Source organism: Triticum dicoccoides, chromosome 7A, assembly GCF_002162155.2.
Source record: "Triticum dicoccoides isolate Atlit2015 ecotype Zavitan chromosome 7A, WEW_v2.0, whole genome shotgun sequence".
Classification (NCBI taxonomy): Eukaryota; Viridiplantae; Streptophyta; class Magnoliopsida; order Poales; family Poaceae; genus Triticum; species Triticum dicoccoides.
This window is the reverse complement of record NC_041392.1, coordinates 569309999-569326888: the sequence shown is the minus strand read 5'-3', so window position 1 is coordinate 569326888 and position 16890 is coordinate 569309999. Positions and strand designations below refer to the sequence as shown.

The 16890-nt window shown below is 46.6% G+C and overlaps 2 protein-coding genes and 1 pseudogene across 2 annotated transcripts in view; 2 read left to right on the top strand and 1 right to left on the bottom strand.

Annotated features, from left to right (window-relative positions):
- LOC119330603 (UPF0183 protein At3g51130-like) overlaps positions 1 to 4920 on the top strand; it is a 5378-nt gene extending 458 nt beyond the window's left edge. Inside the window, exons 2-14 of the mRNA XM_037603719.1 lie at positions 150 to 256; positions 343 to 417; positions 764 to 831; positions 1000 to 1105; positions 1213 to 1273; positions 1355 to 1524; positions 2470 to 2532; positions 2613 to 2660; positions 3425 to 3538; positions 3647 to 3746; positions 3819 to 3892; positions 4390 to 4494; positions 4614 to 4920. Coding sequence (XP_037459616.1) covers positions 150 to 256; positions 343 to 417; positions 764 to 831; positions 1000 to 1105; positions 1213 to 1273; positions 1355 to 1524; positions 2470 to 2532; positions 2613 to 2660; positions 3425 to 3538; positions 3647 to 3746; positions 3819 to 3892; positions 4390 to 4494; positions 4614 to 4661 — 1139 coding nt within the window. The 3' untranslated portion in view covers positions 4662 to 4920. The remainder of the gene's footprint in view (positions 1 to 149; positions 257 to 342; positions 418 to 763; positions 832 to 999; positions 1106 to 1212; positions 1274 to 1354; positions 1525 to 2469; positions 2533 to 2612; positions 2661 to 3424; positions 3539 to 3646; positions 3747 to 3818; positions 3893 to 4389; positions 4495 to 4613) is intronic.
- A 361-nt stretch (positions 4921 to 5281) lies between these two features.
- On the top strand, positions 5282 to 8834 carry LOC119334378. The gene is made up of 5 exons (XM_037606958.1): positions 5282 to 5609; positions 6900 to 7069; positions 7546 to 7624; positions 8184 to 8238; positions 8328 to 8834. The coding sequence occupies exons 1-5, from the start codon at positions 5411 to 5413 to the stop codon at positions 8446 to 8448; spliced, it is 624 nt and encodes a 207-aa protein (XP_037462855.1). The 5' UTR covers positions 5282 to 5410; the 3' UTR covers positions 8449 to 8834.
- A 328-nt stretch (positions 8835 to 9162) lies between these two features.
- On the bottom strand, positions 9163 to 14567 carry LOC119334377 (annotated as a pseudogene).
- Between the last annotated feature and the right edge of the window lie 2323 nt (positions 14568 to 16890).

Below are 16890 nucleotides of genomic sequence, written 5' to 3'. Positions count from 1 at the left end.
AACCGCCCGCCGTCGCCGCGTCGGTTGGGATCCGATTTCCGAACCCGTCGGTTGCTTCCTTTCGCTCCGCACGCGACAACAGAAGAGAAACCTGCGTTTTAAGCAACCGCTTAGCTGAAAGTTTCGATTTTTTTGCCAATTCTGACACAAGAGCTCGGGGATGGTCGGTGCAGGGATGCCGATTTCTGATGCATTTGCGCAGATTGAACACCAGCCAAACATTTACGATGTTGTCCACGTGAAGTACTTCGACGAGGTTTGTGATGGGCAGCCCTTGTTTGGTGTTACCAGAGCCACCAAATTAACCTTTACTGATTGGTGTGGTTCATTCTGTGATTCCAGGAGCCTCTAAAGTTGGACTTCGTCATAAGCTTTCCGGATCACGGGTTTCACTTACGCTTCGATCCTTGGTCCCAGGTTTGTTTCAGTCAATTGCTTGGATTTTCCTTGATACTCTGGTTGCATTGTAGACATCGTTGATCTCACTTGTACTGAATCCATGTATACAGTAGCATTTGTTTGTTGGTATTGAATACTGTACTGAAATGTTTATATAACCAAATTATAGTGGTTCTATGCTTCGTTGAAAATAGGAAGTGTAATGCAGACCCATCAGTAGTTTAGTGCCGTAGTTATTTGAATTCTGCAGCAAAATTTGCTTAAAGAATATGGTATAAAAACCTCTACATACTTTGCACTTGAGATTTGTGAAAAAAATTCACTATCGATCAGAAATTCTTATTCTTTTATTTTTCTCCTGCAGAGGCTTCGTCTCATCGAGATTTTTGATGTTAAGAGACTGCAATTGCGTTACGCGACGTCTTTAATTGGGTGAGGAGCTTCTACGCATTCCCTCTTTTCTGTTTAGTCTATTTTCAAGAACTCTTGGGTCAAGTAAAGCTTATATGTGGCATGGTCACTCATTTTTTGCCCTAACCGTTCAGCAAAAGGTTAGGTGCTGTGTTACTGACGATTTCCTTCTCCCTTCTATTCTTTCAGCGGTCCATCGACGCTAGCCACTTTTGTATCTGTTTATGCTCTATTCGGACCGACTTTCCCTGGGATATATGATAAAGAGAGGGGCATGTATACCCTCTTCTATCCAGTATGTCATGACAAATAGCCCTTGCTTTGTTTTATTTCTTTCAAGATTTTGTTCCATGTTCCATTTCCTGGCCTGTTTGGGTTTATCTTACTCACAAGATTTTGCAGGGTTTATCATTCGCATTCCCTATCCCCAGTCAATATACAAATTTCTTCAACAATGGGGAAGGTATGTTGCCAAATGGTCACATTCATTTCTGCATAACTATCATTCGCAGCATTTCTTCTCAGCTTCTTATTGCACTTGCAGTGGCAGATTTGCCCCTGGAATTTCCCGATGGAACAACTCCGGTTACGTGTCGTGTTTCTATATATGATAGCTCAACAGATAGCAAAGTTGGTGTTGGATCATTGATGGATAAGGCAGTTATTCCTGCCTTACCTGCGGGCAGCCTATATATGGAGGAAGTACATGCAAAGGTACATTGCCTATTTATTGATGATATTTCCAGTCTATTAATCCTGTGAAAACTGCAGAAATTTTCCTGTTTCATGATTCACTAATCCATACGATCTGGTTTTACAACTGCACACCACCACCACCACCACCACCACAACAACAACAGCAAAGCCTTAAGTCCCAAACTATTTGGAGTAGGCTAGAGCTGAAACCTATAAGATCTCGCAACCAACTCATGGTTCTGGCGCATTGATAGCTAGCTTCCACGCACCCCTGTCCATGGCTAGTTCTTTGGTGATACTCCACTCCTTCAGATCTCTCTTTACGGACTCCTGCCATGTCAAGTTCGGTCTACCCCGACCTCTCTTGACATTATCAGCACGCTTTAGCTGTCGGGTATGGAGCTTCTGGAGGCCTGCACTGAATATGCCCAAACCATCTCAGACGATGTTGGACAAGCTTCTCTTCAATCGGTGCTACCCCAACCCTATCACATATATCATCATACCGGACCCTGTCCTTCCTTGCGTGGCCACATATCCATCTCAACATGCGCATCTCCGCTACACCTAACTGTTGAACATGTCGCCTTTTAGTCGGCCACACTCAGCGCCATACAACATTGCGGGTCAAATCGCCGTCCTATAGAACCTGCCTTTTAGCTTTTGTGGCACTCTTGTCACAGAGAACGCCAGAAGCTTGGCGCCACTTCATCCATCTGGCTTTGATTCGATGGTTCACATCTTCATCGATATCCCCATCCTTCTGCAGCAAAATGTTTTTGAGCAAGTATATACACCAAAAGAAAGTAAATGCAGAATTGTAGGCTGAACAGCTGGTAGTGTATGTGTCATGCATCATTGTTACTGTCTTCTGTGCGCAGGATAAAATACATATGTGACTGAATAAGTCTCGACATAACATCACTGGAGCAAACCTTTTTTAAAGCTTTATCTTGTTTTCAGCTTGGTGAAGAGCTTTGGCTCACTACTGGGGGGCAGCATATTCCTTTCGGAGCATCGCCACAGGTGTCAATCATTGTACTGTCTGCTCTCTTTTTCTGAAGCATGCTTTAATGGTTTCTTACGTGATGCGGTATCTTTGGCAGGATATCTGGACCGAATTGGGTCGTCCATGTGGTATCCACCAAAAGCAGGTGTGCCTGTATTTTTTTTTACTGAAGCACTGCAATATGGATTTTCATAGAGATTCTGGCAAGCTAATCTTTCAATTGTTATGAATAAAATGTGCTAGATTACTAGAATGCATATTTTCCAGTTTATTCTTTGGAAACATGTATCTCTACCTCCATATTTTATCCTATATGAGCTGGTGACGATAACCAGGATGTCACTTCTCGTTCATATTCTGGGCATGCTTGAGAAGCCAGAGTTATCTGTTATTTCAAAGACCAGTAAACAATAAATGATTCCATGCACTCAAGCAATTCAACATATGGTCAAAAAGATCCGTGGACATCTCAGTATCATACTGAACTAGGTGTTTGGTGCTGTTGCAACTTGTCAGTGTTGGTAGAATACAATGTGGAAATTTGATCGAATAACCCCCAAAATATGCTTGGAACATGTGAAATGTCATAGTTCGACAAGGGCTTTTCTTGCACTTGCAGATTGCTTTGAGGTTTGAGTATTACTTGCAAAACAATGTTGCGTCAGCTGAGTTTAAAGATAAAGCAGCCAAAGCCTGAAAAGCTGTTTCACCTTTCGCTTTCTGATTTTTTGATTTATATTTTATATCCAGAGCCATTATTTTACCTCTTGGTACATGTCAACTCTTCTGTAATATATGCTCTCCCTTTTTTGTTATTGAAAGAATAATATAAGGAAAGACCAAAATCCTAAGCACTCTCAATACTGCATTCTCATCTTTAACGCTTAGCACATCGTGCTCTCATGTTAGGTGGACCAAATGGTTATACACTCCGCATCCGACCTCCGCCCTCGGACTACTCTTTGTGGAGACTACTTCTACAACTACTTCTCGCGTGGTATAGATATCTTATTTGATGGTCAGGTATGGAGTTTTTTGTATAGCAGGTGTGCCTGCACACTTCAAAGTTTACAACATTTCTTTTGCGAGGTTCAACCAGCATGTTGACCAGTAGATTTTGTTTCATTGCAGACTCACAAGATAAAGAAGTTTGTTTTACATACAAACTTCCCTGGTCATTCTGATTTCAATTCGTACATGAAATGCAACTTTGTTATCTACGATGCTGAAGGTACGAACTGCTCGCTACAGTCAGTTTGCTGCTGATGAGGTCAGTACTAATTAACTATTGGCTTTGTTTCAGCTGAAGGGGCACAGCAGCCGGGTAACACTTCCAAGAATTGCATAACACCTCGAACAAAATGGGAACAAGTCAAGGTATGGTGTTCACCATGAGTTTATGCTGCAATGATTCCCATATAGATTTATAAGTTAACCTATAACTATCAGCTTTGCTTTGAGTTGCCATTTCATTACTAAACCTTTTGTGCTCCCTTTATGATAATTTGTTTTTCCTAGATTTACTTATGATATATCTCGATCTTTTAATGGTTGAATAGCTGCCTTCGTGAAAAGTTGGTGAATGACAGACCTTTTGAACTTGCATGCAAATAAATGAGTTACTGATGCTTCTTTGACCCCAGTAAAGAAAATGTTTCTTTGATTGGCATACAAATAAAAGTAAAATCAGATCGTGGGTAATGTGCTCCCATGCTAAAACGTCATCAGTTCTTTTACTTCTTAAAAGCAGCTCAGCATGCCATGTAGCAATTGTTTGAGCTGTACTTCTGTTTCTCGCTCATGGCCATTTTTTTCTTTTGATTTCCCATGCTTATTTGCTAACTGACTAATGTGTGTTGATTCTACTGTATTAGGAGATCCTTGGCGACTGCGGTCGAGCAGCAATCCAGACACAGGGCTCGATGAATAACCCATTTGGATCAACTTTCGTCTATGGATACCAAAATATTGCTTTTGAGGTAGGCTACCTATCACTCAGCTTCAGAAACCTTCTTTTCCTGCACGAACTGTGTCATCAGTTTGTTTGCTATCACTCTGATCTGACACTTGCAATCCTTCCGTTCTCATTGACCAACAGGTGATGAAGAATGGATATATTGCCACCGTTACTCTCTTCCAGTCATGAGTAGCGTAGCTGAACCTGATGTACGTGGCATGTAAAATTATGTGAAGCATGCCTCGTTACGTGTAAATTAACCTGTATATTCCACTCATTGTACAGGAACTGGGTTCCTTCCGTGGTCTCTGTAAATATTATCCCATCACTATCGTTTTATCAACTAATTAATCATGTGCGCCCATGTTATTGCCGTGGTTTTGTTTACCCTGTACACAACCTTCTTTGGCTGTCAGGAGACCTTGAATGATAATTCCGTGCAAAATTAAACTCCTTGCATTCTGAGTTGGCCAAAAAAAAAATTCAGTAGTAGGGCGTGCACTTGTTTTTAGGTCGTTGATTTTGACTAATCCAAAAGTGTAACTTTTGTTCGAATACGAATCCAGTGATTAGCTTCTGATGGTACATAATACATGTGCTCAGTACACCTGACCGGAGCGAGCTGGGTTTGAAGAAAAAATACCAACATTTAAGACGCCAAATACATATATTTAACATAAAGTTTAGTCAAACAGACTTGTTGGGATAAAAAGCAATATGCGAAGTACTATTTGAAACGGAGGGAGTGCTCCAAGTTCTTGATAAGACTGTAATTCTGGCGACTGCACAAAACGAAATCGAAAACCAAGCAAACGAAGCTCCTACTGAATAAACGCCAGAGGCGGCGGCACCACGAAAGCGAAGCCCCCTCCCCGTCTACAGTCTCTCCACGCGGGGCACAGATCACCACTCGCCGCCGCACCTCCACGCCGGCGGATATGGAGCGCGCCGGCGCCGCGCCGGGGGTCCCTGCGGCAGGGGAGGGCGCGGCGGCGGCGGCCGCAGCGCCGACCCCGGTGGCAGGGGCAGGGGTGGTGAAGGGGAGGTCCTGCAAGGGCTGCCTCTTCTACTCGTCGGTGCTCAGGTCCAAAGGGCGCGGCCCCGTCTGCGTCGGCGTCACCCGCGGCATCCCCCAAGGTCGAAGATCGTGCCCGCGCCACCTTCCTCCTCTCTTCTCTTACCCTCGATTGCCTGCTGCTTGCTTTAGGGTCTCTAGCGGGCTAGGGTTCCCCTGTTCCTAGTTAAGCCATTAGCCATGTAATCTGTGCCCCCTGAGCTTTCGCTGGGCTCCCTGTTCTGCACAAGATTTCGTTTTTTGCGGTGATGGCACACACGCACCAACCACGGGGATGCATAGCGATTAGGGCTCCTGCGTTGTTTGCAAACAGGGGTACCCATTCCCACACACTAGGAAGAAAGCACCTTGATTGCAACTCATGTCTTCAGGGCAATTCGACAAAATTGCAATGTTAACATCATAGGTTTATTTGGAAACTAAGCTGTATTGTGGCACTGGGTTTCCCCATTCCGTTAGTTGGTTAACAGAGGCAAACAGAGTTCGCAACCGTACAATGGGAAAACATGAAAGGGGAAATGGCTCGGCATGCCTGAGGAAAACCCACTGCCCGCCCCTGCTCCTGGAAAAAGACAATTGGACGAAAACAAATCCTAGCACCATCCCGACAAACATTCAAAGTTATTACATCCCATACTGACGCGTAATATCAGTGCCACAAAAGAATTCTACCAATCAATCTAGTAGGCTATCGACCATACAGATCCCAGGAAGCTTGCTGTAGAAGTTTTCTCTACTACTGCCATTTAGTGTTAATACCTGGACCTGTGGGAAGGATAAGCGCCTGGGTTTGTTTGTTGACTCTTCAGAGCAGTACAAGAAGGTCACTGCATTTATGTCATTACGTGTCAGATTCTGGATCTTCTGTTGAGTTTATATGTGCCACCAATGTTCTGGGAACCACACAAGGACAATTGAGTGTATGAGTTTAGGTCCCCAGATGACTAGAAGCAGATACTTTATTCAATTTCATTGAAACACAGTATTAGGTCAGGGCATCAATTCCATTTATATCCAGAATGTTGTTGATCAACCTAGGTTCACCAATAAACTCTTGTATTTATTAGTACTCTGTACTGATGATCAGTTGAATATGCTAAATCAGTAAAAAATACGATCCATTCTATAACTTTGAGATTATCTCTCGTGACAATCTCTGCAGAACAGCAGAAGTACCGCTTCATATCATGAATGTTTATCTCTGTATCATCTACACTGGATTTATTGTCTCATCAGTCACCATAGCAGTAATAATAGCTGACTTATTTTTATCTGATTTTTGTAATTCTTAACTTTTGGGTTGACTTGTTTTATCTTATCTTGGTTTTTGTTGAACTTGCTACGGATACCAGTTCCTGATCGTATGGTTGGAGAAATTGAGCTGGGAGCTATCCAAGAAGGTCGCAACCTTTCCAACTTCAAATATGCATGTGCTGGATATTCCATATACCTAGATGACAAGGATACCTCTACAGTGAAGGGAGAGAAGCATGCAGAGCTCCCTATCTGTGTTGGAGTTGAGGTATTTCTTCTTCTTCTTAAGCATTTATTGCTCTGAAATATGCTTAACATGTCAGCTCACACATAAGCAGTATGCCAGTGTGACTTAATGTGCATGGGAATTATGCTGTCTGTTTATGGTGTACACTGCATAGGTCGTCTTAGTATAGCAGGCATAGTCTATGACAGTTGATTATTTTATAAAAGAAGCAATTTAGCGTGCAAGCCTAGTTCTGTATTATGTACTGGAAAAGTGGCTGGTGTGTTCATGGCAATCCATATACCTTTTATTTGTTTACAATGATGAATTGATGCCACTTCCCTTCTTTTCTCAATCACAGTAGGAATGCTGGCCATGCCATAACAGTAAACATATATTCTTGATATTTTCCCTAATATGTTCACCATTATTATTGAAACTGCTTGGCGAGTATCTTACTGTAAGTGTATGTGAAAGGATAAATTATGTGTAAGCAAGAAGTGTTTTTTTTTCTGCAGCTATTGACAGACAGAGCTCCAACTAAACAAGCTCCAGCTCACGTAACTAAACAAGCTCCAGGTCACATGAAAAAAGAAGGTAAGGGAAATATTTATTTTATTGCCTGACAAATATGTAACTGTAAAAATAATACTACAATAGCAACTCCAAAGCCTACCACGGTGTGCTAGATCACTGCAAGAGGTGCTTAGCATGTCACACTTTTCTTCAGTAGCCTCTGTACTGCAGATTCTCTGTAGAATGTAATGGGCGGTCTCACCTGTTACTTATAGTCTGTTAATGAAGAAATGAGTGGACATGCTAATGTTGCATCGTTGGTTATTGCGTGATTAAAGCCGCCAAATCTTATTCTTAAAGTCAATTTTGCCACAGTAGACAAGCAATACAGAAAATGTTCCCTCAAACAGAATATCAGAAAAGGTACTTTAATTAACTCACGGTGGTTGGAGGAACTGGATCCTAAAGTAGTCTGCATTCTGAGTCGAACAATCTTGGAGCTCGCCTATATCTCAGTGTGCCAGAAACTAAATTTATTTTTACGTTGGTTAATAAGACTTGGTCTTCACGAGAAAGATGTGATGATTAACTTATTGGATCTAGAAATTAAACTCATCTTCTTATCTTGATAACATTGCAGCTACTCAAGCACATGGACACAAACCTGCGCTGACACAAGCCGATTTCATAACCAAGTACGTTGCTCTTTTGGTTTAAACTCTAATCAAGTCCATGGTTTTGCATCGAATTTTAACAAACGGTGAATTTTCAACTGGACCTGCAGATTTCAGAGGAATGCTGGACTTGTGGCCAGTGGTGTGGTCAGGAACATGAATAAAGTTGGGACTTACGTCAAAGACACGGTGGATGACATCCTGTACCCATACCGCAAGCGTCCCAAGTAAAACCTAGCTCTTGTTCTCCTTGAATCCTGGAGTAGAATAGAGAAAAATGTGGGAGCATGTAATCTATTACTTCCGGAGACACTGGCGCAGGAGTAGCCTCGCTTGGTTTCTGAGGCTGTGGCTGGGATTTCACTGTCTGTCAGTTCATGCCTAACGCTAGCAGGCTGTTGTATGCCTGCCTGTTTTGGATTCTTGCCATGTTCCTTTGGTAGAGCCTCTCCGCTCCCCAGCTTGCAATGCGATCTTCATTCTGCTGGTTCCTCCAGCAATGTATAGGATGCAATGTAACAAAGCTATAAAGGAGCTCATCTTTTGCCTATTTGAGGCTATCCTTTGGAGAATAATAAATTAATAATAGGCCGTCATTTGGCTTCCTTTGCTGGGTTTATTTGGATTCATGGCAGTGTCTTGGTATCACAGAGGAAATCCTATTTTCAGTAATTAGAAAAACTGTCATGCCGGCTGTTCATTTGATTGGGCTGAAACTGTCTTTTCCTTTTCATTTATATATATATATGCTGAAGCATCCAAATGGCGCAATCGCCTCTTATACCTCTTCATATCCTCAATAATTTATTTACTACAGTCGTGTGAGCTATTCGTAGAGCTCATCAATTTTGGGTACAAGTATAAAAAAGTTAAATCATAGCAATATCTGCGCGTGTATAGCAGAACGGACAATGTAGTTCAAATCATGTCTGGTCAGTGGAGACTTCAGCTCCGCTGCAGTGTCGCCGCGGCGCCGGTCTTCTCCCAGACGGCGTAGTTGTTGCCGTGCGCCGAGGTCACGAATCCGGCCGGGATCACGGCCCCAACGTCATACCTGGACCCGATCTTCACCACCACCTTGCCGTCGATCTTGGCGACGTAGGCGTCCCCTTCGTGCATCAGGATCTTCAGAGCGCTGGTCGCTGTGATGCCGTTGCGCTTCCTGATCGCCACCAGTGCCGCGATCTCATCCTGAAACCCCAGGTTGAAGAAATGGTCGTAGAACTACAAATCATTGAAGCAACAATTCTAAGTTTGGAATGAACAGACTGTGCACACTGAGCCCTTCCATGTGATGCACCACAAAATGAAAATAACTGGAGATCGCCTCTCTGCCTGGAGTAAGGGGTTGTTCTCTGGGGCAAAGTTACTCCACCATGCGGCTCTTCTCGTCATCCTGCGTCTGGACATTGCACAGGAGTCCAGGCAGCTCTCTACCATGGAGGCGGACCTTCGGTCCAGGCTCAAAAGGAGAATCATTGGGTTTGCGGTGCTTGAGCGTGCTCGCAAAAAGCAATGTGCTAGGCTATGCCACCTCAGAGAAGGGGACGCAAATACCAAATTTTTTCATCGGCGGGTCAATGCCAGGAGGAGAAAGAATTACATTCATCGGCTCAAACACAATGACGGCTGGGTCACAGACCATGAGCAAAAGGAGCAACTCGTACATGCGCACTTTTCTAGCGTCATGGAAAAGGGGGAGGCGAGGTCCATAGACTTTAATTGGGAGGAGCTCGATTTGGAGACCCACAATTTGGCTTGCCTCGGGGACCCCATAACCGAGGATGAGGTGCAGGACGCCATTAACCAAATGCCTGGGGACAAGGCTCCCGGGCCGGATGGGTTTACTGGTCTCTTCTTTAAAAAATGTTGGAGTACCATCAAGGTGGACGTCATGAGGGTGGTCTCCTCCTTTGCCAATCTGCGCACAACTGACCTTCATTGGCACAACACTGCAAATGTTGTGCTCCTCCCGAAAAAAGAGGGGGCCGAGGATATTTCTGACTATCGCCCTATTAGTCTTATTCACGCCATTGCAAAGATTATTGCGAAAATATTGGCAATCCGCCTGGCCCCCCATATGCATAAGCTCATCTCAAATGCCCAGAGTGCCTTCATAAAAACGAGAAGTATCCATGACAATTTCATGTATGTTCGCAATCTTGCGCGACGCCTCCACATGCGGAAAACTCCGTCCCTCCTGTTCAAGCTCGATATTCGGAAGGCTTTTGACTCTATCAAATGGGAGTATATCTTGGACCTTCTTCAGAGGCTTGGGTTCCGCCCATGTTTCGCAACTGGATCGCCGCCCTATTGTGCTCCTCGTCCTCGCGCATCCTTTTGAATGGTGTGCCAAGCAAGCCCATCCCTCATGGCCGCGGCTTCAGACAAGGGGACCCGGTCTCCCCCTTGCTATTTGTCATTGCCATGGACCCGCTGCAGAAGATTCTTGAGCTAGCATCGAGAAAAGGGCTCTTTCACAAGATCCGTGGGCGTGGCGTGGCTGTTAGGACTTCCCTATACGCAAATGATGCAGCAGTCTTTATGGCTCCAATCAAGAAAGACATTGACAACCTAGCCACCATTCTGCATCTTTTCGGCAATGTCACCGGCCTTGTCACAAACTTCCAGAAGAGCTCAGTGGTTCCCATTCGGTGCGGACAACTCAACTTGACATGCATCCTTCAGGCCCTTCCTGCGTCACGGGCTTCATTTCCAATGAAATACTTGGGGCTTCCTCTCTCGGTGTGGAAGCTTAGAAAGGTCGACTACCAGTACCTAGAGGACAAAGCGTCCGCTAAGTTGACCACTTGGGATGGCCAAAATATCACTCCCATTGGTCGGTGTGCCCTTGTGAAGTCGGTGCTGTCTTCGCAGCTCGTCTTCTCCATCACGCCGCTCATTGTGCCAACGTCCACTCTACACAACATAAACAAGCTCGAAAGAGCCTTTCTCTGGGAGGGCACGGACAAGACCACTGGTGCAAAATGCAAGGTGAATTGGGATGCGGTGTGCCGGCCAAAGGACGTTGGTGGCCTTGGCATACTTAACACGGAGAAATTTGCTCGGGCTCTTCGCTTGCGCTGATTATGGTTTGAATGGAAAGAGCCCACCAAGCTTTGGGTGGGCATGGGAAACCCGTGCAACACGATGGACTACTCCTTGTTTTATGCCTCCACGTCAATCTTTGTTGAAAATGGAGCAAGGACGCCTTTTTGGGATGCGCCATGGGTGAATGACCGCAAGCCTAGGTACATTGCACCACTAATTTATGAGGCGTCCACGAGGAAAAATTGGAAGGTGCGCGAAGCTCTCAGCAACGATGCGTGGGTCTCGAGAATACGCATCCCAGATTCTTTTTCGCTGAATCACTTACGTCAGTTTGTCACCCTCTGGACAACGCTTCGTGGCTTCCATCTCGAGGAGGATGCCGAAGATGATATTGTATGGAAGCACACCGCTAGCGGGCAATACACGGCCGAGTCAGCATACAAAGCGCAATTCCTTGGCACAATCAAATCCCCTATGGAGCACACTGTGTGGAGGGCTTGGGCTCCCCCCAAAGTCAAGTTCTTCGCTTGGCTGGCTATTCAAAATAGAATTTGGACGGCAGACAGATTGGAGAAGCGCGGATGGCCAAACTGTGGCCTTTGTACACTTTGCAAGCAAAACCAAGAGTCTGTTGACCACCTTTTCTACAAATGCCGCTTCTCTATCCGCCTATGGGGATTAGTCAAGGACTGGCTGCAACTGGTGAGCATTGATACTTCCTCATGGCACCTCTCAGGCAACATCGAAGAGTGGTGGGTGGGCCTCTCCGACACATCTATCCCCAACAGGAAGGCGATGGCCTCGCTCACCATGCTAGTCGCCTGGACCATTTGGAACGAGAGGAATGCGCGAGTGTTCCGTCAGAAGAGTGCTCCGCCGACGGTTCTACTCGCCAACATTAAGAAGGAGGCCACGCTTTGGGTATCAGCGGGTGCAAGCAAGTTGGGATACTTGATGACGCGAGAGTAGTTGGTCACCTTTATTTCGGGTGTTGCGGCGCTGTCACTGTTGTAACACGAACATAAACTCTATTCCTCTTATTTAATGAATGAGGCAAATCTTTTGCCTCTCTTCAAAAAAAAAAAAACAATTCTAAGTTTCCTGAATGAATAAATGAATGGTGGTGACTTAGGCCCAGTTCTTTTGACCTATTCTTTTAGAACCTTTTTTTACCGGAACTGGCAGGAGCTCTGCCTATTTCATTATAGGAGGGGGAAAACTGTACAAAGTTTCTAAGCAGATTCTTTTAGAACCTTGAGAATCGATTTTTCACTTAGCTTCTTCTAGAACCTTGTACTCATATTTTTTTTATAATCCTAAAAATATAGGCTCAAGATTCTAGGAGAAACTGGATGGAGGGTCGATTCTTAAGATTATAGGAGAATCTGCCAAAAGAGGTGTGCCTTAGTGAGAGTGAAGGTGAGCCCGGAGCGTGTTGCTTACGATGCATGGGATGGCGGGATGGGTGAGGATGTACGCGTAGCCCTGCATGACCTTGTCGTAGGGGAATGGCCATTTGGCCTGGGTGGAGCCGGTGTCGTGGTTGTCGACGAAGGTGACGGCCTTGGCCGGCCACCACCCCATCACGCCGGGGGCCTTCCCCTGCGGGTCGATCAGCCGCCACAGCTCCCCCTCGACGGCGGCATTCAGTATCCCTTTGGTTGTGAAGTCGAACACCATGCCCGCAGACGCAGCGCCGCCCACCTTGTCCACCCAGTTCACCAGATTCTGCCGATGCGCGTCCTGGTCGTAGTTGGGCTTGCCGTCGCCGCCGGGGACCATGTCGCCCCAAAGCTCGGCCACGGCGAGGCTCGGGGACGTGCCGTCGATGTACACCTTGGCCATCTCCGGCGAGTAGCCCTTGGCGAAGTCTAGGCGCCACGCGTCGAAGCCGAGGTCGCTCTTGAGCCAGAGGAGCCACTCCTTGAGCTCCCTTTGGACGCGTTCATTGAGGTGGTCGATGTCAGGCGCGTGGTCGAAGTCAGCGCCGGTGTCGAGGTTGGCGGTGCCGTCGGAGTAGGTGGTGTCGTCGCGGCAGATCATGTGGGGACCCCAGTCGAGGCGGCCGTCGGAGGTGCCGCCCTCATAGATGCAGTAGATGCCGCGGCTGTCCTTGTAGTCGGCGCAGCGGTGGTTGATGACGATGTCGGCGATCGCCTGCACGCCCTTGCCGTGGAGCGCGCCGATCAACGACTTGAGGTCCGCCTCGTTGCCGTACTTGGATGCGTCGATGTCGTACAGCCGACCAGGCATGTAACCTGTAGCCGACCCGAGTCAATCGCTTTAGTTCGTATACTGTATACTTCTTGATCGTATTTGCACATTTTGTTCATCGAAAAATAGAGTAGGAAAACAAATGCTTCTTTAGTGTAGTACTAAATATCTAGATGAAGGGAGTAGAAAAATAGAGTAGTATTTCCTCTTTCTAGATGTGTAAATCATCTTACGAAAATCAAATAATCCTAAAATGCTTAGACGTGGCGCATTAACTTCTCCCTCGTTTCTTGTTTTTTGACATATCAACCAATGAAAAATATGGAATATGCATGCTTTTAATGACTTGAGATTATCAAACAGGACATGCAGTGATTAAGGCTGGTCATAGTGAGAGTAATTTAGAGAGTAACATAGATGCAACATAAGCAAAAAAATGATGTGACAAGTAATTAATGAGGAGAAAGGCTAATAGAAAAGGATGTCATTTGATGCATAGGATAGGAATTTTTTCATTAAGTCTTAGCTAATATTTTTTCTCTCGAAAATGTGAAAGATTAATTCTTATTCTACGTATGAATAGGAATCCATTCCTACAAAACAAAAGGCCTTAAAGGAATTTTTCCTATGCAAATCTTATCTTATAGAAATCCTATAACATTTCTACAAAACCAAAAGAGGCGTAGATGTTGAGGCACGAATGATTTAGTAGGAAGAGGGAGGGGGAGACCGGAGGAGGACCTTCGCTGGCGACAGAGTGCGACGGCGGCGGGAGCCACGTGGGTGACTTCGGCCGCGGCGATGTCGTCGACCTTGCCCATCATCATGTTGTACCACCCGCCGCTCTGCTTCCACGACTCCCAGTTGAACCCCTGCAGCATGGTTTCGCGCCATGTGCAAACATCCATTAAGCTCCCACGGTTGATGAGGGTCCTGAGCTCAAATTCTTCTCCTCAGAGAATCAAAGCAAACCCCCACACATACGCACGCGTACCTGAAACAGGACCTGGTGGCCGGATGCCAGCCCGGCGAACAGAAGCAGCGGCAGCGAGAAACAGCACAGGTGGGTGTTCTTCTTCCCCATGGCTCTATCTCACAAGGCACTCTGTTTCTTCCCCGAATGACTGGCGGGTTGATGGCTACAAGCGTACCACGTGCTTGGTATTTATAGGCAGGGGACTCGATGGTACTCCAGAATTTAGCACGAGCTGCGTGCGCACTGTGGAGTGTTGCTTGCAGGCAATGCACGCACGGGCACCGGACTCTGTTATAGAAAAAGGGAGTAATTGATGATGGTCAAGTCAAGCAGGGGTGGCACTTCCATGGAAAACGATCGATGATCCAAGTTGAGATCGAAAAGCAGCATTGCCTTTTGCTTTCGGAGTAACCGGTTTTCTGAAGAAAAATAAGCATGGAAGAATCCGTGCAAAAGATTGGCATGTCTTCAAGGCAGAATACACCTCTCGGCGATTGACTTACCAATGCCCGAAGATTGACTTGTTGATTTGCACGTAAATATTCTGACGCGGAGCAAATCTGAAGCTGGAACCGAGAACTGCGGCGTGCTTGGCAGAAGAGCCATGGAAACATCTGACCGGAGACGCTTCTAGTGTGTCAGAGGAATGAACGGCGGGAAACGAAGCCGTAAGGCCAACTCCACCGCGCGACCCTATTCTGTCCGTCCCTGTCCGTTTGAGGTAAAACGGACAAACGAGACGGCCCAGCGCGCGGGAGCAAACAAACTTTTGTCCGTTTTGTGTTCGCTTTCGACCCATCCACGGCCCAAGTTTGCGCCGCTTTTGGGGTGAAACGGACACCACGTGGACGCACGGGCCGTCTGCGCGTGTCCTTCCCTGGCCCGCCTGTCGGTGGCACAGGGCGGGCCTTTTTCTATCCGCCCCCCCTTCCTCCCTGCGGCCGCACCCCCTCCACTCTTCCCTATTCTTTCCCTCGCTGCCGCCGCCGCCGCTGCCATTGCAGCCTTGCAGTTCGGACGCGCGCTCGCCTAGCCCCTTCCCCTTGGCACCGCCAAGCTACCCAACCACGGCCACATGGTTTGCGCACCCGTCAGCCGGATTTGGGGCGGATCCGGTCGGTCTTGAGCTCGCCCGGCTGTGGGAGGCCGGGCCGCGCCATGGACTGGCCGGACACCTCGCCGGAAGGCCCTGGCAGGGCAGCAAGGCCACATGCAGACAGTGGCTCCTCCTCTAGCCGCTTGGATCTGCACCGTCAGTGGTCCGCCGGCAGATACACGAATGGCGGTCGGCCGGGCTCGGTGCTTGCCCCAAAGCTCGCCGGCGCACTGTTACCACTCATTAAGTGCGACCACTGACCAAGGATGGTCGTGCGCCGCGTGTCTACAACGCCGGAACATCCCGGATGGGTGTTCATCAAGTGCTTAAACGATGGGGTATGTGCTCTTTTTAGCTTCGGTTTGTGCTCTAGTTTTGACTAGTTGTGCTAACTACAAATTTTATTGTGTAGCATGGATGCAAATTTTGGTATTGGAAAGAAGAGTACATCGATATATTGATAGCGCGAAATTTAGTACATGTTCGTGCACTTTTAGCTAGTATAGAGGCTGTAGATGAGACAAGTGCACTTGTTGCTAGATTAGAGGCTAGACACGAGATTAGGTGTGAGGAAGCAACATCTACATCTGGCTTGAAGAAAGGAGGATGCCAGATCGAGCCTCCTCCACAGATCAACAATGAGTGCATCAAGAAGGCCTTAACCCAACTCAAGGGGGCAGTTATGGAAGTTGTGTATCTTCTAAAATGTATTCTTGTTGTTATTTTTTTTGTCTTGCGTTACTAGTCAAAATGTGATGATGTATTTTTTATGTACCGAAAATGAATGATGAAAAGAAGTTAAAGACTTGCAAAGAAAAATGTACATGGATAGGATGTGGCCGGGATGCGTCCGCGTCCAGCGCACGGCCACCGTATCCCAGAACAGACCCGGACACGACTCCATTACCCTATCCAAACGGACAGAATCCGAACAAAACGGACGTCCGTTTAGGGGTCGCGCGATGGAATTGGCCTAAGTACTAACTGCTACGCCTGCACAGCATGATGGTGAGTCCTATAGGAGTACTGTTGTAGAGGAGTGGTGTGGCAGTGTGGCGTGACCGCGAGAGCGAATGTGATAGTGACACTGTCAGCAGGAGACGCAAGAGGTTGTCCACGTCTATGTCGTGGTGTCGGAGACTCGGAGTATCGATCGGAAGTACCAGGTCGACGATGTTACTTTGCGCAGAGTACTTCTCTGCAATTTATTGGTACAGTAGCATTTTGCATCAGGCAGGTGATTAGTTCTCTGAATGTCAGAAAAAAAACCCAGTCGCTCCTTCAGGGCGTCGAAATTCGTCGGTTCGACTCATTTTTTGGCTTGGCGATCCCAGAC